Here is a 22,937-nt window from a genome sequence, read left to right on the forward strand (position 1 = left end):
AACACGGGCAGCATAAGGCACGCTCCCTCCAGTAGTATATGCTCTAAGGGTACCATACGGATGTATATTTCGTTCAATATTCGGGCATCATTCTTTTCTCTTTACATACTGTTATGAACATATTGTATGTGTATATGCATGAAATATTACTCCCGGTCAGTTGCTATTTTCGAATTTACGGCATGCAGCAGTACGTGGAGAGGATACTCGTATAGCTAGAGAAAGACAGCAGATTGTGTGTCTGCCGCCCGAAGCGCCGAGCACACATGGACACGATCGCTCGTTAGTGCCCCCTCTACGCGCTATTATATGCTGTAAGTGTATCGAAAATAGCAACTGTGCTTCCGTAAAAATAAAAATTGCATTTTTTTGTAAAAATAATTTGCACAGATGAAATAAAACGATCGTAACAGACTTGTATAAAATTGTACGTAAACTATAAAACAGTTTGATATATTAAAATAAATTCTATTAAAGTGAGACTTTACACAGTAAAGTAACATGTTAATTGTTCGTACGGGAAACTATTCATATAAACATACTCTCTATCCGTAACTAACAAAGAGTAAATGTGTTAAGCCAGCAGTGCACGATGCTTGTTTTCGTGCTCAATTGCTTGTTGGGTGAAATACTGCGTTTTGATTGGTGCATTTCCGAAAATATATGACAATTAATTATTCTCTTCATATTCGACTATGATTGGTCAATTTCTTAAGGCTTAAAATACTTATTGTGAACCGTCACTTACATATATAGTGTTATCGCACCATGCGTTAGCCGAGGCACTATTTATCAAATAGCGTGGCTGGAAATATCGAGGGGAGCCGCGATGTTCCCCGCGTCGTAAACATGCATTTACGAGACATCGGGTTAATTGCAAATCGTGAAATTAACGCATGTTATCGACTGAACGTCCGAACGAACCGGAGGAACGGTTCGATAGCGTGGTTTTTCGTCTCCCTCGATAATCTCTCGGTTAAAACTTACCGAGAGCGTCGCCAGGACTCCCCTTGAATAGCAACGCCGTTTCTCGATGGTATATAAAGTGCACAGCAGAGCCGTTGACACCGAAGACAGCTGAATAGGTTGAGATGAGCTATAGCTGTGCGTTGAGCAATTGTGTTTTCCAGCGGTATGAGGCCGTAGAGGGGAATGGTAGACGCAATTATGTAAATCTCGGGATCCTCCTAGTCGAGAAGTCGTAAGAGAGCAAGAACCCACCGCGGCGGACCGACCGTTCGATCATGAGTACGCTTCGACGATGCATCCCGACACGGTGACCTTAACGGCGTCGGTACGTAGGAAGCGGTGTGTTGTGATCGCAAAGACAGGTGTTAATTCACGCGGCGATGCTGATAGATGTTGCGGCTTAATTTCATAGCCGAGTCTCCTCTCGGCGCATCGGCGATGCACGCGTCGCGCGTTGTCTAATGATATATCCTCCACGCTCGGGTTGTACTATGATGGGAATACTGTACGAGAAGAGGCCGCTGAAGAGGCCGCGGCTCGGCCCCCCGGACGTTTACCCGCAGGAGCCGAAACAGAAGGAAGACGAGCTCACGTCGACGAACGTGAAGCATGGCTTCCCGACCATGCCCCAGCTCTCGCACGAGTTCGGCACAGCCAGGGATTCCATCGTCACCGCTGCCAAGGTCGGTGCATACTTCAACGCGATTCTAGCCAAGAAGGAGGAGCTGGCGACGATGCCCGACACAGGGAGGAAGAGACAGCAGATCAATCCCAAGGACAACTTCTGGCCGGTGACAGCTAGGACGAAGAATGGTATCGAGGCTTGGTTCAAGGATCTCTCCGGCTGCAAACCGCTGGTAGCTCTGGCGAAGAAAGCGCCGAATTTCAATAAGAAGGAGGAAATATTTATGATGCTCTGCGAATATCAAGTGCCGATGCTCAGGGCTGCTTGGTTTATCAAGCTCAGCTCAGCTTACACCGTCGCAGTGTCAGAAGCTAAGATAAAGAAGCGGCAGCTGCCCGATCCGACTACAGGTGATTACGTTGCAACGATGGAGTTGCAAGAGTATAGGCAATTCGATATTTCTCTTTTAGATTTCATCTTTCTAATTTAGTTAGGAAAATGCAGTGAGTCGGTTTTTAGCTTTTTGCTTTTGGAGGCTATATTCAGAAATTCTACTCGACAGAGTAGCGTTTAATTGATTAATCCGGTTTCTTTATCATGATTGGTTAATTTAATGCCACTCTGTCCATTGAGTAGGATTTCTGAACAGAGAGAGGGAAAATAAAACAGATATATAACTTAGCACCGAAGAGAAAGGGATAAGTGCGACATTAATTCAGAAAAGAACAGCGCGTGTTTGCACCTTCATTGAATTATTGTTTGATTTCACGGAATACTACTGTTTCTGCCCCCTTATCTAGAATGGACGGGTACACTCATCAAATTTTTGAAGGATCAACTGTCAAAGGTGCAGGAGTACTATCATATGGGCAATCATGTAGCTAGCGCTAACAACAATAATAGTACACCAAACAACTCCTGCAGTAGCAATGGGACTACTGGGACGAATAATAGCAACAACAACACCAATAGCAATGTCAGTAACGCAAGCAATAGTAACGGCTCCGCCAATAATCAACCAGCGACGCCGACTTCAAGCGGTCAGCCTGTGACAGGCAGCGCAATGAACGAGGAACACAAACTGGCGCTTAAGCAGTGGCATTACTGCGTGCAATTGGCCAAGTACATGTTCGAGGAGGGCTTGCTCGACCGGCAGGAGTTGCTACAGTGGATCTTAGAATTGCTAGATAAGATTAGGTCCTCCCCTTCGGAGGACGGTATACTGAAACTCCTGTTACCGCTGGCTCTGCAATATCTCGAGGAGTTCATACAGTCTGAACTGTTGGGCAGGCGTTTGGCGTATTTGTGCTGTCGTAAATTGGCGCATATGTGTAGCAATGTCGACAGCAACCCACAGAGTCCGTCCATCACGAAGAACGAGGTTAACGGCGGTAAGGAGACGGCCGTTCAAGGACCGCCGAATCCTCTGACCGTTGCTTTCAATGATTATTTGACTTGCGCCCATCACAGAGACGTGATCTACAGTTTGTCGACCATAATACAGGTGAATACATTACACATTTACTGATACCGATTCTTCTCGATAAAAGTGAGTCGAAAATACAAAGCATGAATGATCTTCAGGTAATCACACTGGAATGTCCCACGGCATTGGTGTGGAACTGCGTCGGCGAGGGGAAGGCGCCGTCGGTTTTGAACGGGTCGCCCTTGGATTATCTACCGTGTCCGCCTGCAGCGTTGCCCTGCCCGCCCGCGAGCTCCGGTAATCCGACAATGAAGCAGCTCAGGATCGCGCAGGAGAATATAAGAGGCCGGTCGCAGGCGGCGGAGGGTAGATGGTCGTGCGACAAGTGGCAGCAGAGCAGCGCCGGGATGACGACGACGAAGGTGTTAGCCGCACTGGACGCCCTGGACCGACACAGCTTCGACAAAATGGACGCCGCTAATTCGCTGGACACGTTGTACGCGAAGATCTTCGCACCACCGGCGAAGGACAGCTCGAACGAGCGCGACGCGAAGGCGGAATACAACCCGCAGCAGGACTCGGCGGTGGTGGAGATCCTGTGCGAGTGGGCTGTGAGCGCCGAACGTTGGGGCGAGCACAGAGCGATGGCGGTCGCCAAGCTTCTCGAGAAGAGGCAGAGCGAGGCCACCGGTGAGACGAACGATAACGACGACAAGGACAGTGTGTGCAGCAACGGGAGTCCGCCGGTGCTACCGATCTTCCAACCGTTGCTCATGAAATTCTTGGACGTGGACGCGCCGGTACTGGACAGCACCTCCGCTCAGCCCAAGGCTCAGTTCACGAATTTAGTCCATCTGTTTTCCGAGTTGATAAGGCACGACGTGTTCTCGCACGACGCGTACATGTGCACTCTCATCTCAAGAGGCGACCTTATACAAGGTAGGTAGAGACGATTCGGACTCGCGTTTCGCACGTCGTTTCAAGTATTCTACGGGTGTCTAATTGTGCCGCCAGGGCCGGTAGCTAGCAAACCTGGGACGCCCAGTAACAGGGAGCCGATCGACGAAGACAGTCTGTTCCCCGGTATAGATCTGAAACCGACTAAATTGGAAGTGCCGGATCACGGGCGTGCCATGGACTACGATGACAGTAAGATCGACGACGATTTAGACAAGTTGTTGCAACACATCAAAGAGGACCAACAGAACAGTATGGATGCACCGGACAGCCCCAAGGAGGACGCGTTGACTGGTCACGGTGGTCACGAGAGCCTCGATTCGAAAATGCCGTCGAGTCATAGCAGACATTTACTGTATACCACTCACTTCCCATTACCACAAGTAATTTCTCTCTCTCTCTCTCTCTCTCTCTCTTTGTTTTTATTTGTCCAAGCGATCTCAGCGTGTCGAAATAGATTGGATATAAATCGCATGCATATAACGCTGATTGATTACATATTTCTAGGACGAGACGTATAGTCAGCACGAGTGCAATCAGCGGCATGTATTACTGTACGGCGTGGGCCGCGTCAGAGACGAGGCCAGACACATCGTGAAGAAGATGACGAAGGAGGTGTGCAAGCTGTTCGGCAAGAAATTCAGCATCGACGTCGCGGAGGGCGGCAAGGTGAAGAAGCATTCCCGAAGTGAATTCAACTTCGAAGCTATCACGATGAAATTCCAAAATCTGAGCTACTTCGACCAACACGTGGTGACGTGGCAGTGCGCGACACAGGTGATCGAGATGCTGAACACATTCGCGTTGGCCGGTTCGTCTTACCTGCCGGTGCAAGAACACGTGGCCTTCCTGTTCGACCTGATGGAGCTGGCGTTGAACATATACGGCCTAATCGACGTTTGTATACAGATACTGAAGGAACTGCCGGAAGTAGAAGCGCAGTTAACAGCTAGAAATAGTCAATTAATACGCAGTTACACGACAAGTTTGAGTTTGTACGTCGTCGGCGTGTTGAGGAGATACCATTGCTGTTTACTGCGTGAGTGCATTATTCATTTCATTGAATTTCTTTATTATTATATTGATTTAATTATTAATCTTGCACGTAAATCATGTGTGAGCGATATACAATTGAGTTCTCGGTCAGGTAACTTTTGACTCAACCGGGTTGATTACAGACCGTTAACTTTCAACGAGAGGAAAAATTGACTTGCCCGATTATAGAATATCTGTAAATATCGGTCTTGAATGCGTTTCAGTGTCGCCCGAGCAGACCACAGCGGTGTTCGATTTACTGTGCAAGGTGGTGAAGCACGTCTCAAATCCGAGCGACTGCAGCTCCGCGGAGCGATGCGTGCTGGCGCACCTGTACGATCTGTACTCGTCGTGTTCCCTTCTGAAGACGAAGCCGCACGGAGTGGAGGCGTTCAGCAACGCTTATCCGAAGATCCGGACCGCTCTGTACAGCGCGTTGCAGCCGACCCCTTCCAGCCACGTTTACAACTCGCAGTTCATGGTGGACGTCTTCACCAGTCCGCGAAGGGGCGGCAAAATCGAGCCGCAATGGGCGAGGCAGCTGAACGAGACCCCGGCGAATCGTTACAGTTTCGTTTGCAACGCGATCGTCGCGGTCTGCAGCGAGACGGACAACGACAAGTTGAACGACATCGCGATTACTTGCGCCGAGCTCACCGCTTGCTGCAATGCGTTGAACGCCGAGTGGCTGGGTGTGCTGATGGCGCTTTGCTGCTCCTCCAACAGTCCCACTTTCTACATTGACGTGTTGAATCAAGTCGACGTGCAGGACTTGAGTATACACAATTCTCTGGCTGTATTCACGTCAATTCTAATCGGTAAGATGTCTCTGTGGTTTCAGATAAAAGAGAAGGGCGTACAAAGGGTGATTCAAAAGGTTATCGACAAATTGAAAGAAATCGGAATGGAGCAACTTTTTCGTGGTGATCACTGTGCAAGCCTGTATTCTCTTTTATCATTCTAAAAGCGACTTGGTTGAGAAGTCAATTTTATTAATAATAAGTAGAATAGGAAGAGGCGAATAAAAGCCGACGAATCTAACGTTCGGCAATTCTCACTGAGATGAACCTACGTCTGAACGTTAGATTCGTCAAGTCAAGGGTGAGTGAAATAATTGAAAGAAATGACTCGAGTAATTCAATAGCTCGTTACGTTCGCAGCGAGGCATTGCTTCTCGCTGGAGGACTTCGTCGTGCACATAGCGCTGCCGTCCTTGGTGAAAACCTGCAACGACGGTCGCGGGGACGTCGACACGGAGGCGGAAGCGGGCGCACGTCTGACCTGTCATCTACTGTTGAGGCTCTTCAAGACCGTCGAGTGCCCGCAGCCGGCTCTGTATTCCGTTAGCACGAGCCCCCATCCGCTGCCGAGCGGAAACTTACGGGGTTACAGCATCAAATTGAGCTGCGACAGGCACCTGTTGGCGGCGGCGCACAATAACATAAGGGTAGGCCCGGTCCTGGCGGTGCTGAAAGCAATCCTGGTCGTCGGGGACGCTACGGCTGGTAAGCAGCCGGCGAAGAAGGCCGACGTACCTCTCAGTCATTCCAGCAAAGGCGCCGGCCCCGCCAGCGTCGGGGTCGGTGTGAGCAGCAGCGGACCCGGCGAGCTCTCCATCAGCCACATCCTGGGGACCAGCGATATCTTAGGCGGCAGCGACGATCTCGGCCTCGACCTGGCCATGTCGTCGTCCAGCAGCAGCGCCGGCATGACCACGGAGAACGTCAAGGGATTCTCCGACTTCGCTCATCACGTGCTGCGGCAGATCTGCAGTCAAGAGTGGGTGCTGGAGCGGTGTCTGCAGAACCCCGAAGAGCTCTGCCACCAGGACATGCTGCTGGACACTATGCTGACGCCGCGGCAGGCCCAGAGGTTGCTGCACATGATCTGTTACCCCGAGACCGCGACCGAGGCGTTCATCGACCAGAAGACCCACATCACCAACATCCTGGAGAACCTGGAGCAGTGGAGCTTGAGGATGTCCTGGCTGGACCTGCAGCTCATGTACAAGCAGTTCACGCCGGGCTCCAGCGAGCTCTCCCAGTGGCTGGACACGGTCGCGAAGGCGGCGATCGACGTATTTCAGTTGAACAACACCTTGAGCAGCAAGCCCGCCGACAAGAAGTCCGGTTCCATATGGCTGGTGGCGCCGTTGGTCTCGAAATTGCCGAGCGCGGTGCAAGGCAGAGTCCTCAAGGTGGCCGGGCAGGTGCTGGAGTCGGGCAACTGGTCCAAGACGGCGGGACGCGAGAGGGGCAGATCGAAGTCCCCCTCGCTGTTCAACCATCAGCCGTTCCTGTCGTTAGTGCTGACGTGCCTCAAGGGCCAGGACGATCAGAGGGAGGGCTTGCTGACGTCGCTGCACTCGCAGCTCTCGCAGTTCCTCAACACCAGCAAGGAGGAGAAGCACATCGGCTCGGAGGATCCCAAGACGCGGGAGGTGCTGCAGGACGCGCTGCAGCTGAGATTCAGCCTGGTCGGCGGCGTCTTCGACACCATACAGAGGAACACGACCGCAACGACCGACTGGGCGATCCTCTTGGTCCAGCTGGTCAGCTACGGCGTCATAGACCTGAACAACAACGCCGAGCTCTTCACGACCGTGATAGACATGCTGGCGACTCTGATCCACTCGACGCTGGTGTCGGACTCGCAGTCCGAGAAGGACGAGAATAAGAAGCACTATCAGAATCTGATGAAGAAGCTGAAGAAGGAGCTGGGCGACCGGAATTCCCCGAGCATCCGCTTCGTCCGGCAACTCCTGCCGCTGCCGAAGTTGACCATGGAGGTCATCACGTGCGAGCCGGTCGGCTGTCTGACCGATACCAAAGGCAACAAGATCGCCGGGTTCGACAGCATCGATAAGAAACAGGTGCGTCCCGCGAAAGCGCTTTCCTGCCAAAAATCCTGATGACGCTTGTTATACTCGAAAAATTCCTTTTTATTGTCTCTTCCAACGTTTTCAATGCGTCTGGAAATTACGTCACAACTTTAGAGCGCAAAGGGCCGACGTGTGTGTTGACATTAATTTAACTCGACATTAGGGCCTGCAAGTGAGCGACTCGCAGAGGGTGTCAGCGTGGGAGCTGCTGGAAGGCCACAAGAATCCGGCGCCGCTCTCCTGGGCCTGGTTCAGGGCGATCAGATTGGAACGCAAACCGCTGACGTATCAGAACGCGCACAAGCTGCTGCGTTACCACACTCACAGTCAGATACGTCCGGCCAGTCATTATCTGGACCCGCCGCCGTTACCGCCGGAGGACCTGGAGCCGGACAAGAAGGAGTCTGAGCCTGGCAAGGCGGACACGCCGATGAGTATCGACTCGCCGGGGCGAGTCGGTGGTAGCGCTGGTAACGCCGGGGTGGGCAACGCTGGCACCAACGGCAAGGGGAAGGCCATGAAGAACAAGCGGCACAACAGACGCACCAAAGCCGCCACCCCCACGACGCCTATATCGCAGCAGATGCAGGTGAGTGTTGAAGTAATTTGCATTCTGACCTATTATTAGAATTCAACCCTTCGTTCGAAGCGAAGAGATTAATCGACTGGGAGGTCGCCCTGCTCAACGAGCAGAGCTTATAATTATTACCTTCCCCGCAGCAACCGCCGTCTCAGCTGCAGCAAATGGCATTCGGCAATCAGCAAGCCCCCGTCGCGCAACAGCCCGGCATGTTCACCGGACAGCCGCCGCAGCCCCAGCAGCAGTGGTACGCCAATCAGCAGGCGCACACGCCGGCGCAGCAGTACGGCTACGGTCAGCAGCTGCAACCCACGCAGGTCAGCGGGCCGCGTTACGAGAGGCCGGGCATGAACCAGTCCAAGCAGGCTCTGTCCAACATGCTGCGACTGCGATTGCCGTCCACGCAGTTCATGGGCTCGCAGCAACAGCCGAACGCCGCGCCGGTGACCGGGCCGGGCGCCTTCCAAGGTATGCAGAGGCAGCAGTTCATCAGGCAGCAGCTGCGGGCGCAGCACGGGGCGCCCGGGATGAATCCTCAGCAGGGCATGTTCGCGGCCCAGCAGCAGCAGCAGCAACAGCAGCAGCAGCAGGGAATATACACCGGGATTCAACAAGGTGCAATGTCGGCGGAAGCGATCTCAGCGCGGCGCTGCCTTCCTGAACGTTCGATCGAGCGTACTCGAGGATTTATTCGCTTTTTGTGCGCAGGCATGAATCAAAACTACGCGGGATACGGCGGACAGCAAATGATACAGCAGCAGCAGCAGCAGCAGCAACAGCAGACGCCGCAACAGGCGCAGCAGCAGCAGCAGCTGTTGCAGCAGCAGCAGCAGCAGCAACAGGGCATGCTGAATCAGCAGCAGAACATGATGTTCCCCAATCCGCAGCAAATGATGGGCCCGCAACGGGGCCAAGAGTACATGCCGCAGCAGAGAATGCAACCAGGTGCTGCGAGGCCGCCGTACTTGCAGGTGCGATATCGAATGACTAAGCTGGGAATCGACACTTTCACCTCCCATGCTTTCTTAACACGTTGACTGCCACGGAACTTTTCACGATTCTGGTCTAAGAAGCCAATTTGATTTAATCAAGTAATGAAGCGACGAGATAACTCGTAGTTGGCGTCCTGGGCAAGTAAACAACCTACGAGATATCTCTCGTAGTTGGCAGTCAACGTGTTAAATACTTTTCTGAAAAGGATTCCAATTGCTTGGGTCGTTCCTGATTAATAACAACGGAAAAATTCCTTGATTTAGGCATCTTTTTAAAGATAGAATGGTTAAATAACCTTAAAGATCTGTAATCAGTACGTAAAAATGCGAAAAATACGGAAAGATCCGACGTCACGATCATTTCTCTAGTAACTTACATTCGTGCGTGTCTATCGAAGGGTACATACCCTGTTGAAAATTTCCAGGTGGAAATACAAGGAAACTCATGTGAATTCATGTAGGAATCCACAGGGATTGTTTTATGTAGGATTTGAATTTTTGGCCCAAATCTCCAGGAACGACCATGGGACTTCACATAGATTTCCTATATAGATTCCCACCTGATTTTTTTAATAGGATATATGTTTACAAATGTATGCCTAATACGGACGGTCCCAGCTGAAAGTAGTATACTGAAAATGAAAACGGAAAAAAGGATTAAGTGGTTATGAATTTGTTACGCATGATGTAAGTTTGACTGATATTCTCCTGCTATAATGCCAAAGCTGTGCATCGTGAATCACGTTTATAATCATTTAGCCAGAGTTAATTGAAACATTGCAGTAGGTGGAAAGAATTGGTAAATTCTGGTTTTAACTGGACTTTACCAGACTTTATACAATAGAATAAACGAACAAGAACTATAAAAAGGATTAATATATAACACTAAAGTATATTTACGTAACTCTATGGAAAAAGATATTTTCGCTTTAATTAGTAAATCATATTAATTGCTATAATTTTAGGAAAAACGAAGCCAATATAATAATAAATATAATAATAGTCTTTTTTTTAATTCAAATCGACATGTGAAATACATTTTTAAAGCAAATGCTTCAGGGATATGAGTGTCATTTTATTAGTTTTTAATGAATTTTTAATGAGAAAAACAATAGTAACATACTCACGCAGATTTTTACCGATATAGCTTTGGTTCGCGTTCACGTTTATTTTCACCTTATTACATTTTTTTTACCGCTTTTAATAAAAAAGATCAGTTTTTACCAAGTTTTTTCTTTTCCGGAAAATACCGGTTTTCGCCACTGGCATATGGATTTTAGTCTGGAATTTGCCGGCCGCGCACTTTAGCCCGGATCTGTCGTGCTTCTTCGCACTGCTGTTAACCATTACCTTTCTAACAGTGTCATCAAGAACCAATCGCCAGATACGCTCAGATTAGTCAGATATGCTCTATAAGAATTGATGAGGGCACTGACGAAGATGCCTCGCGATTCTTTCAGGCGCCGAACGTAACGATGAACGCGATGGGACCAATGGGCGGAGGTGTTCAGAATCAACCGGCTCCTCCTTACCGGCAATCCGCCGGGAAACCAGGCGCGGTAGGAGTTGCCGGGGTAGGTACGACCAACGTTAGCTTGCAGCAGAATCAGCAGTTCCAGCAGGTACGTTTTCTTTTTCTTTCGAAAAGTGACAGTCTCGTCGCGTAACACGTTTGTTTTCTGCAACTTCACATCTGTGAAATATCGGCATTGACCAATCACCCATCCGCACGATGATCCCTTTGAGCAGCAGCAAGCGATCAATCAGCAACGCATCAGGCAGCAGATGCTGGCGATGCAGCAGCAGCAGCAACAGGCGGCGCAACAGCAGCAGCAGCAACAGGCGGCTCAACAGCAACAGCAGCAACAGCAGGCCGGTGCCGGCGGCCAGCAACCGACCCCTCAACTCGTCACGCATCTGCAGAGGCACCTGAGTCAACCGCCGCAACATTCCTACCAGCACCAACCGCCGCCCTATTAAGGATTAATTTGCGAAGGGAAAACTGCACTCGCTCGATGTGAAGCAACGTACACAGGGACGAGGAGGGAGATCCGGTGAATTCCAACTTTCTGGGTTGCGACCCGCGCGAGTGAGTGAGACCCAGTGCCTGTGACCTTGACAGAGCAAAAGAGAGAGAGAGAGAGAGAGAGATGCGTCTCAGGTTTCACGGCCCCATCGAACTTACTGCAATTTTTTACCAGTCAATATTTTACCGTACTACGGCGAAACCGCGCGTCTCTTCCCGATAACAACGGACGCAAAGGAACCACGGCATTCTTCGAACCGCTCGCGAAGAGACTCAAGCCGTACCTTTATACTCCGAGACTTCTTTTAGCGAAACGTTTTTGATAATTGCGATTGCCGCGGCATTTCGACCACACGAACGGCCTTCCGTCGAGGCGTTCGAAGCGAGAGAGTGGAGTAAACCTATAATTGATAAGGTCCACGTTAGATGCGACGTCATATTTATACCCTGGATAAGTAACGTTATTTTTAGCCTGGTGTTAATAGCGACGAGCGAAACGCGCTTAAATACCGTAAAATCGCTCTTAACGATTTCCCAGGCTCGCAAATGAAAGCGGACTGTCCGGCAACTCCACGAGATTCGATTTTATACAAGATGTTTTTTTTTTTTTTAATCTTGCAATTGATCAACTGATATATAATTGGGAGATATAATGTAAAGGAATTGAATTGGAATGATGCTGAAATAAAAAGAAAGAGTGCATGAATTTATTCGTTATTTAATGGTATGAGGATAAAGTAAGCCTTAGAAATTATTGATTTACACCACTTCCTAGCTTTCTCAAAGACTCGGTTAATTATATGTAGCGATTTGTACGATCGAGATCTTTTACCTAGATGCCAAAAGTCGCGTTTTAATATTTTATTGACTCGATATGCTTTCTCGTAGTGAAGCCTCATAAAGGAATCGTAGACTGTAACATATTTCCCCCCCCCCTTTCTTCTTACGTTTAGATTCCCGTAAAGTATTATTATATTATTACTATTATTATATAAATATTATTATAACATTATTTTTATCGTATACACACATAGTCCAAAGCATTGACGGATTTAGCGTAATGAACAGCATATAGTACAAGATCATGTGTACTGCAATTTGTATCGCAAAATAAATTTATTGTTACTGTTACCCGGCTATTTAAATGCTACACACCTGTATATAGGATTTTTTACATAGACGCCTCTGTACATTGGTATATCGATAGTGTACGATAGAAAAACGCAAGGTGAATGTATTTAACGAATGCACTCTGAATAAACAATTCAACCGAATCTGACGATGATTGGATCTTCCACTGGGCTTATAAACGCGCGCGCGCGCATACTAAACGGCGTTCGTAGGTAAGATAAATGTAGCATGCATCGCATTGGAATACAATCGAAAAGCGCTCGCGTGACTTCGCGCGCCTCGTCTTTTCAAGTTCGAATTAACTTGCTCTCCACGAGGCGGCCGCGTTTTTTACTCGCTCGCTCGCTGCCCACGTATATATCGCGCTGCCGCAGCCGCCAGCTCTCCCAGTTCAGGCGCGAGCTCGGTGCGAGCGGTCGCGTCGCGTTCCCCGTTACCACGCGTATCAGTCCGCGCGAGTTGCTCGCCGCGTGAAGGTTGACAAGACTGACCTGCCTGCCTGCTTGCCTACCTACCTATCTACCTACCCGCCGAACGAGCCAAAGAGCCGCGATATCAGTCGCCGTGATGAGTGTGCGCGGCAAGCAAGTGCAGAACGGTACCTATGAGTTCGATTATATGCGAGTACCCGATACCAGGACGCGCTGGGAGGTACTACGCGACGGTATCTACAATTCTCAGGAGGGAACGTACTGCGGCCATCCGCCGAAAAAATGGGGTGAGTCCTCTCGGATGTACATATGTGTATATTTCGCGCTCGGCGAACATCCTAGAACAGCCGACCGGCTGAGAGATTCCGCTCTTCTTTCTCAGACGTGGTGGTCCAGCCACCGGGGAGAAAAGGCAAAGAAGAAAAAGTAGCTTCTATATATATATATATATATATTTTGTATCGGTGTCAGTGGTGACGCGTCATGCGTTCGTTCACTTTGAGACTAGCATCGGCTATATTTCGACAATCTCTCGTTAAAATAGATATATTAAAATAGGCACGAGGTAAACAGAGCACCGTTCGGAGCACGGAGGAAATGATTCCGATACACGTGTGCGTGTATATGTGTTATGTTACTCTAAAATATAAAATAATGCTACCCAGGCCTGTGACGTTGCGCGGGTACAAAAAAGAATGTATCTTGATAAGGATGGATCTCACGTATAGAATTATGATTGTATCTGATTCCAGTTAATACTAACAGACTCCGTCTGATACCTTCTTGCGTAAGTATGTCTAATTAGAAGAAATAAATAACTTTAGACTACTATCGATATCTATCTCAGTGTGCGGAGCGTCGAGATTGCGTGCGTCATGTATTTCAGTTTCTTTTTTTCTCTTCAACCGAGTTAGACGGCTAGTCTAATATCGATGGAGCTCCGATTAACATATCGATTAGACCTTTCAGATTTAAATTTATCAAGTGGAGTGCTGATGCATTATTCAATGTTGGGACTGAGAGATCTGCAGGCTTTATTTCCGAGAATTAGAGATTGCTTATTCAAGAACATTAATTAACGCGAAACGCGTAAAAAGGACGAGGATTTCATCAACTCTCGCTACTTCTCTCTCGATTTCTTTTTCTCTTATGGGCATTATAAAATACGTTAAATTTGATGCGAAATTTTTAAATCGCTCCTTAAAGCAATTTTTCGAAGCATCAGATTATCCGTGCAAAAGTTTTCAAAACGCTAAATATTTGTGAATTAATAATACCGCGGATATGTTACCGCTCTCTGTAATTTCCTTCGATAAGGCTGCGAAGATTCCTCTTAAATACCCGAAAGCAATTTAAGAAGGGAAGAAATGAGAGGCAACAAACATTCCGAGTGGTAAACGTATTATCATATCACGACGTTATCGTTATCGTAAAAAAACTAGACGTTAGACCAATGATCGAGAGACCTCAATCGCAGTATTATTGTCATTTTATGTATTGATATATGTATTGATATGTGACGTGTCGCTCAGTCAAACCTCAACGAAACCCCGTCCATTAAGATAGAGTTTTTGTTTATCAGTGATCACGAGCAATTCAAATTTACGGATCAGTCCCCGAGGGTGTGAGCGAGTGCAGGCGACCGAATAATTAATTTAACTTTACGAATCTCGCAATGTCGAAGTCGAATCGCGTACGAGAGAGTCGTTCCGAACCGACAAAATATTCGTAAGCACGCTTCGAACGCGCAAACAGAGATAATCATTAATGAAAGTAAACCCCTTGCATAATTGTGATAAGCGATTCGTATCTTTTAAGTGGCATCCTTGGAGAATCAATTCCGAAGTAAACAGCCATGAAATATTCATACAGGCCCCTCTTGGTTCCTCTTCGTGCAGCGAGGGTGATCATTGTTGTTTCTCAACGCGCCGATTTGTATGGTAAACACAGGCCTATTAATGAATCACGCGTTAGTTAAACTTGCCGTGCGTATAGCAAACATTACATAAATTCGCGTTCGTGTTCGATTGCACAACTTTACAACGAACACTCCCTCTCCCCCATTTTTATGAAAAATTAACAATCGACAGTCCGGCGATTAATTTCAACGGTTAATTGACCGGGTGATGCAAATATTTTCTCGGCAAATTCTAGAATTCATTTCGACCGAAAAATTGCCACGTGAGCACACACCTGATTTCCCAATGGTTATCGAGATATGAGCATCTTAACACTCGAGTTGGCGTGTAAAGAGCGGTGGATTTCACGTAACTATTTATCAATCATTGGACCGAGAAAACCCGTGAAATATAGCCGCTGTCAGACAGTTGCGGAAGCGTTGCTATTGTAAATACAACGTGCGAATAAATGTCACATTTGCGTTTGTTCTCGCGGGAGAGAACGCTGCAAGTGCCAGGTTAATTTCAATACTAAATGTTAACTGTCACCGATAACGTTTCGTCAGGTCAACTGTCGAGTATTTATTCACGCCGCACGGAGAAAAAGAGTCAACACGATCTTCGTGGATTACGATGCAATTAAGATCGATCTCGTCGATGAAGATCATTCCCCTATAACAAACAATCTCCGACGACGTTTCTTTTATTCCTCGAGCATCTGCGCGTCCGCGTATACATATAGAGAATATGTAGACGCGTCTTATGTAGACTTCTTGGCGGTCGCTTAGAAGCGGTCGACCCTGAGCCTCGCGTTTTGGCAACGGCTGGCGTGAGAGAGCACCGGAAATAAGTATCGGTAATGGTAATACATAGCAAGCTGGCGCGCCACTTTTCTTCCCGGTCGTAAGACATGAATGTCAATCGCGCGCTCCGGACACAGGAGAAGAGAGAGGAACAAAGAAGACACTCCGAATCACACTTCGAAAGTTATTCGTTTTGTCACGTGGTCTCCTCGTCTCTTTAAAGCGCAGTATCGGTCCGTCCGATACGCGAGCTTCTCCGCCTGACAGCCAATGCCTGTCGTTCTCTTCGATTTCCGACATTAATGTTATCTGTTCTGCTTGTATTCTTCTCGAACGGCTTTTATTCGACGATTATTCATGCGTCAGTGGATTTCGTAGAACGTACATGAAATGCAATTTGCGAAATATACGCTTAGGAACTTATTCAGGCGATTCCGCACTTTACTGATAATTCTTCTCTTTTTAATGTCACCCTGAAGTTTTACTTACCGTTCGACTTCAACAGAACTTTCGTCTTATCGTGAATATTAAGAAGTCGCGATATGTAATGATCTCGTAAGAAGAACCTGTCCCTAGAGTAGGTGATTTGTCAAACTTCCATGGAAATTCTTTCAAATTTCAGCTGTACATTGGTGAAAATACTATCTACGCGTTTGTAAAGTTAAAAAAACGACTGACTCGGAAGCTGATTCGAAAACTGAGATATTAAGGATGATACTTTTTATTACATGTTCCTTGAGGTATTTATGTTCTATTTTTATCTTTTATCCTTAATTTTTTCTAAACATTTAGGATCTTAATAAAAAAACTACTGTGATATCGAGGACCAACATACATTACACGTACAAAAATTTCAGAATTTTCAATCATTTGATTTCGAAAATACAGCCATAGGAAATTTACAATTCATATATGAAAAATATTGTTGTAAAAATCACTACAAAATTTTGTAACGCTGGAATTATTATCTAAATTATTATGTGTTCTCTCTAGTGTAATCTTAATGTGTAATCTTTAGTTACGTATGATACATGATAATGATGTTTATACGTCACAAGAGGTTACAACACACAATAATTACGATAATAATTCTGGTATATTCCAGTATTACGAATTTATGTAGTAATTCTCATTACAATATTTTTTCTGTATAATAACGTGGATATATGTACATAATTGAATATTTATATAACACTTTTTATTATGTGCGCATTTTTATTAGCTTCATCTGACGTATAAATAAAGCATTAAGAAAAATAAAAAAATAAATAATATCTCCGTCTTTGTAATATTATCTACATATTTATTTTAATCTTGCTCAAAATTTGTTAACATTTATTACTTAGATAGTTAAATAAAGTTATAGGAAAATTTCTTTTTTCAATAAATAATAAACTTATGAAGGGGCCTCTTATGTCGCCATTAAGAAACTCTGTAGGCCAATTAAAATACTTAGCAACTTAAAATACCACTCGTGGATTTTCAATATTCGCATAGAGAATCAACGAGTCGATAACCCTCGATTTGAAGTGATATCAGATTACACTTGAATTGTTTCCATAATCTTAGAGTGACACGTGGATCACTCGCGAACATTCCGTTTGCGGAGTAAGAGTAAAATGTTTTGCGCAATGTTGTACGCAAATGTCATTATCAACCAGCAGGGAAATCTCGTTTCCCAAGGACCGATAAGATTTCCCTCCTGGAGTAATTCAAGCGTATATTACTGAGACTATCCTTGTTATCTCTTTTTCACTGACCTGACGTCATCATGTCGTCGCGCGCATGGCATTCTTTTCCTCCTGCACAGGAACCAGTCGTGAGTGGCGACGTTCACGAGAAATACACGTGCTTTCTTACGTTCGACTGAATACGTAATAACCACGACTGCATTATCAGTAATACTAGTATCGGTATTCGCTTTATCGTGCACCTTTTTCCAACACGCAAATACCGAGAGGCAGGTGTGTATGGCGACGCGTGATTTGGCGTGATGGGAATTACAGCCCGCATTTTTTTTTTTCCGACGAGAGAGAGAGAAAGACGCGAAATATTTATCATAGTTTTGCAAAATAACACCTGTCGCGCGAGAAAGATGTCGAAATATTTACCAACGAGATTGGCAGCCATTGTCCATTCATACAGAAAAAAAGTATCATTCTACCGTTGGAAGGTAGCGATTACTCAGTTTACTTTCCTTCTTTTTAAGTAAAAGCATCTTTAGAAAAGAATATTTTCTTGATAATAGTCTTGAAGTAGTAGTACGCTTATCATAAATCTTATAAAAACTTTTCATCACGCACTCAAAGGAAGAATTTATTCTCCTTTCAAGTATATTATAAACCATGGACGGACCTTCTATGAGAAGATACTTATCTCCTGCTCTTTTATTATTATTATTATTAAGTATATTACAAACTTTACCGAGAATAGGGATATTCGATTAATTTGAAAAGCAAATTTACCTAACCGAAATATGTTTTAATTTAATATTGTCGACCAAAGTACTACACTTATTAAAATTCAGAATATGTTTTGAATAAATCTTATATGAAATATTTGCAGATATATAATTTTATGAAATACCTAAAGCAAGCAACATTTTCTTAAATGCAGTACGTATTTTTCTGTGTATTATTTAAGTTACCAATTGATAACATGTTATTGAATCATGTTATTGAAACATATTATTGAATGTATTTGAATCATTACTTATCGCGTCCTTCCTAAATGTACACGTCATCTAACTTTATCCGTTACTTGCGATTAGAATATATCTCTACGCACAGAAATATTTTGCCACCGGAAGGACTCGTCAGGCGAACGAATTTTGACACGAGCACTTGCGAGTGCATGTCACGAGCAATTACTTTCCATGTTTCTGGCTATCCGATCCTTTTACCTTGTATATATATGAAATGTGGATCAGCACGAGGTCGACAGCAATATCCAACAGGTGTCCCGAGAGAAATGAATCTCCTCTCGGAGAAACACTCACTTCAATTTCACGGTATTGTAGTTATAGCGTTCGCGAAGTCGTTAAGTATCTATGATAGGGAACTATTAAATACAAAAGAGAAAGAGAGAGAGAGAGAGATTTCTCTCTTTTTTATTTATTTTTTTCATATTATGACCGCAAAAAACATTCGACTTTATCGGTATTGTCGAATTAAAATTCAGCTTGTTGAACGTCGTATGTATGCACAAAGCAATTTGCAAGCGTGTCTCCCGGTAACCGCGTTGTATTATCATGTTAATGTGTACTGTTCCGCGTGTAAATTTTTACGCTAATCAAATCAATTCTCACGCGGCTTCGGTTTCGCTAAATTCCCCTTTGCGACCAATGAGAGTAAAGTGGAGCTTGTGTGGGGAAAAAGAATGACGTTTTTTCTTGTTGAAATAGCTTAGCGCTTGAATTTCGATGCACCGGCTGCCGTACTACACACGGCATTTCAATAACCGGAAAGAATTAGCGCTACGCGAAACGTGGTTTAAAGACAGATTTCTTCTCCTTCTTCCGTACTCCTCCCTTATCAGTCCGCTTCCCAATTTTTTCCCCTAAGGGGTCACAGGATTTTGACAAAGGTAAAAATTAGATAAAATTTCGGGGGTTGTAAAAAGCTACAAATTAACAGGAGTATTCACTTTTTGTTATGTATATCTATTAAGTGTATTTAGCAATATCTTGGTATAAAAAAAAATAGTAAAATAAAATTTTATGGCGAATACAACATCGCTGTGTCCATTTCAATTCTGTTATACAAAAAAATCATGCATCAACAATAAGCATTCTGACGTCAGCAGAGGAGTGAGTGATCTTATATCAGTATCAATGTATTTTTTTTTTCCATTAATGTTGTAGTTATCGGTTCACCTTCCGCAAATTTCAAAACCATTATTTATTTATTTCACAAGCTCGAGTTTTTCATTGAATAGATTAATTTGATTGTTTATAACTCTTATTTTGGGAAATATTGTTCCTTTCAAAATCCGCTTCGTGAATCGACAAATATAACCTTAACTTTTTACAACTCTTCAAATTTTATCTAATTTTTATTCCTGTCAGGGTCCTGTGACACTTTAAAGAGATCCTAGAATCGTCCTATTTTACCGCAAATCTGTTAGCGCCGCACTAAAAAAGTTAACGATACATAAAACTTGTTTCCGTTTGTCAAATAAAATCGACCGTTGCCGCTTACATTAACGTACGTATTCTAATTGTGCGAAATAATTTTTCATCTCGTGCAGCCAGCAACGAGTATAATACTAGCAAATATGCTTCGGTAAGACAGGACGATCCCTTCAAATTCGTTCGTTTAACGAAAAACGTTTCTGGGACAATCGTGCGTTTCCACGGCAGCCTGTCGATAGCGGAAGACCGAGATAAACGGGGGTTATCTCGTGTACACACAAATCACGCCAACTATATCTCGCAAAAGTTCTCGATAAAATCGAGAAAAATCATTCTTTCCTTCGATCGATCACTCCGACGCGCGGAAGGTCCTCGTTCTCTCAGGAGAACGCGCATATATTTCAGACACGACAGGCGGAATGACGCGTTATTTACTCAGTTTGCTCTCTCGTGGAATCCGATATCAGGGAAACTCGTCGAGGCGCACCGATGTCTGCCGCGCGCGATTTCCTGGTTCTCTTGTCTCGCGCGCGCGATGGAATCACCGGGCCGAAGTGCACGCGCGCTGCTGCGCGATGGATCAACAACCGGCTTGATGATAACTCGCCGGTCATACGGTGTAGTTGCGCATTACGCAAATTTATTTGGAGCTTCCCAACCGTTATCTCGCGGCCTCGGGGAGTATTGTTCCGAAATGCGTCGCGATTTTCATTTTCAGCCTGCCTGGCGGAGGAGCCAGCCGAATACGACGCACCCGGTGTCTGCGATCGCGACTGTACACACACCGTCGTGTGTGATGAAACGGAGGATTCACCTTCACTTCTCTCGCGCTCGTTCAAGATCTATTCGTCGTCTCGTAGAAAGCCCGTTCGGAAAAAGATCAAGGCCACGGCTCTTGCCGTCGACTAAGCTGCTCTTGTATTCGATTTACCCTCCGTTTCTCGAAAGAGAGGTTTGTATTGTACAAGGTGGGGCAATGACTCTTATCACCTTGAATATCCGCGAGGAATAGGAATGTTTTAATAACTGAGCGAGAAGGGGAAATTTACAGAAGCGTGTTCGAAGCGAAGCGGCGATGATCAATGGTGTCGATGCTATTTCTGTGCGATTTGAAAAACAGGTTCTTTTTTAATCGCTGGAAAGAAACAAAAGGTCAAGGTAAAATTTAAGATATCTTGGAAAATATTTACTTTTCGGCGATTTTACTCCGGTATTTTTATACGTAAAATAATCAGAGGAATTAATTTATATAAAAAAAAACCATATGATTCCCTTAGAAAAATTAAAATTGACCTTGAAATAATGTTTAAAAAGGTAGTTTAGTAGTATAATAATATTATCATATTTTATACTCCCACAAAATTTTACAACTTTTGTTCGAAACTTTTTCGGATAATGCATTTCTTTTGAAACATGAATCTATAATACTTTATATGAGTCACCCAGTAGTTAATTATTTATTTAAAAAATTGTTCGCACTGATAATATTATATTATATATTTCTCCCTCATATATTACATATCTGTTCACAATGTATTCGGTTATAATTCTTTGTAATTCTTCGAAGGTAATATATTACCGCTTAACACATAACATATTAACATCATTTAACCTCAATTAAGTGCGCGCAATTATCTTCTTCGCCGAAAAAAAGAAGTAAATGTGGCAGGTTTTAACTGAACACACGTGAACTTTTCTAAATAAATTTCTCTACCCTTTTGGTAAAGAAACCAAAAAAATCCGCGAAAAATTGGAGAAAAACCTGGATTTTTTCCGAGTCTTCAAACTACAAATTTCTGTTGAATAAATTCTTCTCATTTTTTTTCATATTTTGAAGATATCCACTTATCGCTCCGTATATTGCATAATGTCCATCGATATTTAGGCGTCTGTGACGTTAGTGTACATGAACAATTTTCGCGAGTGCGTCCAAAAAAACTTAAAGATGTAAAAGTTCACAAGTGGGAAACGTTTTCCTACACATGTTAGATATTATGTGTTTCGACTTAGGGGAAAGGCAATATCTGTGTCTGAATGAAAGTGGGAGATATGTGTGTCAGGATGATAAAATTTTTGTTTAATTAATATAGTTTGCTGACCGTTTTGATAGCGTGCATCGTTATCGCCGTAAATACTGCACCGACGTAATCCCGTAATGCGGACGCCTCGAGGATTATTATTCGCAATTGTAAAAGTTATCAGGCACGATTCGAGAAATCTAAGCCGAGATGCTTAACGCCGGCACCTCAGTGCAGATATGATAAGGAGAATAACTTGTATGATAAGCTTAAGAGACATGCATGGATTTCATCGATGCAATGGCAGATGCTATGCATTCGCTCGCACGACGGTATCCTTTCTTCGCGTTCTCTGTGGAATTATTTAATACCATATTTGAAATCGGCAAGAATCCCGTAAATAAAGGTGCGCAAATAACTCAAATACTCGCCTGCTTCGGAGCAACATTTCCAAGCACGCCCCTCGAGTAATCGCCGTCGATTAAGGACGAGGAAGTCGAATAAAAATGTCCGAAGCGCACGTTGCGCTCGATAGATAATCGTTAAACGTCCAAACGTCGTGTCGACGGCGTCCGACGTATCCACGTTCCTCGAGAGGCTCTTGAATTTTTTTTCAAAGTTAATAACAGCGCGGCCCGCGGCAGACGGGCCGCCCATCGCGACTCGCGCTGCTTCTGAAAAAGGATCTATATTTAGAGCGCGCGTTGGCACGGTGCCCTATGCTTTAAATATTTTCCGTTCGATCGACGAAACGATGAAAATTGTCGCGTCCACGTGCGTTGCATAAGCGCATCCGAAGTAGGTTGCCGGCCGTGACGTCGCCGTGACGGCAGGTACATGGGACGATTGAGGAAAAGAAAAAAAGGAACAGAGCGGGAAAGGATGACGAGGCTCAGCCTCTCGTCGTGCGTGACTTTTCGACACGTGTGTGTCTGTATATATGTACGCGTACGATGAATATTTGGATCACGCAATGGCGCTGAGATGCGTCAATGGCGGAAGTATAAATAGCGCGGAGAACCCCCCCCCACCC

The 22,937-nt window shown here is 45.2% G+C and overlaps 2 protein-coding genes across 2 annotated transcripts in view; both read left to right on the forward strand.

Moving 5' to 3' along the window:
- Positions 1 to 806: 806 nt before the first annotated feature.
- On the forward strand, positions 807 to 12,622 carry LOC106745879 (mediator of RNA polymerase II transcription subunit 12). The gene is made up of 13 exons (XM_014621866.1): positions 807 to 1,294; positions 1,360 to 2,004; positions 2,395 to 3,098; positions 3,179 to 3,959; positions 4,035 to 4,360; positions 4,485 to 5,016; positions 5,237 to 5,830; positions 6,173 to 7,884; positions 8,057 to 8,482; positions 8,614 to 9,088; positions 9,182 to 9,444; positions 10,926 to 11,087; positions 11,215 to 12,622. The coding sequence occupies exons 2-13, from the start codon at positions 1,431 to 1,433 to the stop codon at positions 11,443 to 11,445; spliced, it is 6,780 nt and encodes a 2,259-aa protein (XP_014477352.1). The 5' UTR covers positions 807 to 1,294; positions 1,360 to 1,430; the 3' UTR covers positions 11,446 to 12,622.
- Positions 12,623 to 13,189: 567 nt separating this feature from the next.
- Positions 13,190 to 22,937, forward strand: part of LOC106745865 (sodium/potassium-transporting ATPase subunit beta-2-like) — a 14,296-nt gene continuing 4,548 nt past the window's right edge. Inside the window, exon 1 of the mRNA XM_014621841.1 lies at positions 13,190 to 13,340. Coding sequence (XP_014477327.1) covers positions 13,190 to 13,340 — 151 coding nt within the window. The remainder of the gene's footprint in view (positions 13,341 to 22,937) is intronic.

The sequence above is a fragment of the Dinoponera quadriceps genome, unplaced genomic scaffold (genome assembly GCF_001313825.1).
Source record: "Dinoponera quadriceps isolate SergipeBrazil2010 unplaced genomic scaffold, ASM131382v1 scaffold1692, whole genome shotgun sequence".
In the NCBI taxonomy this organism is placed as follows: Eukaryota; Metazoa; Arthropoda; class Insecta; order Hymenoptera; family Formicidae; genus Dinoponera; species Dinoponera quadriceps.

Coding starts and splice junctions, on each gene's coding strand:
- LOC106745879 (XM_014621866.1), top strand. CDS start 1,431: ATGATATATCCTCCACGCTCGGGTTGTACTATGATGGGAATACTGTAC. Junction 5,831..6,172: donor ATTCACGTCAATTCTAATCG/GTAAGATGTCTC, acceptor TTACGTTCGCAG/CGAGGCATTGCTTCTCGCTG. Junction 9,445..10,925: donor CGAGGCCGCCGTACTTGCAG/GTGCGATATCGA, acceptor CGATTCTTTCAG/GCGCCGAACGTAACGATGAA.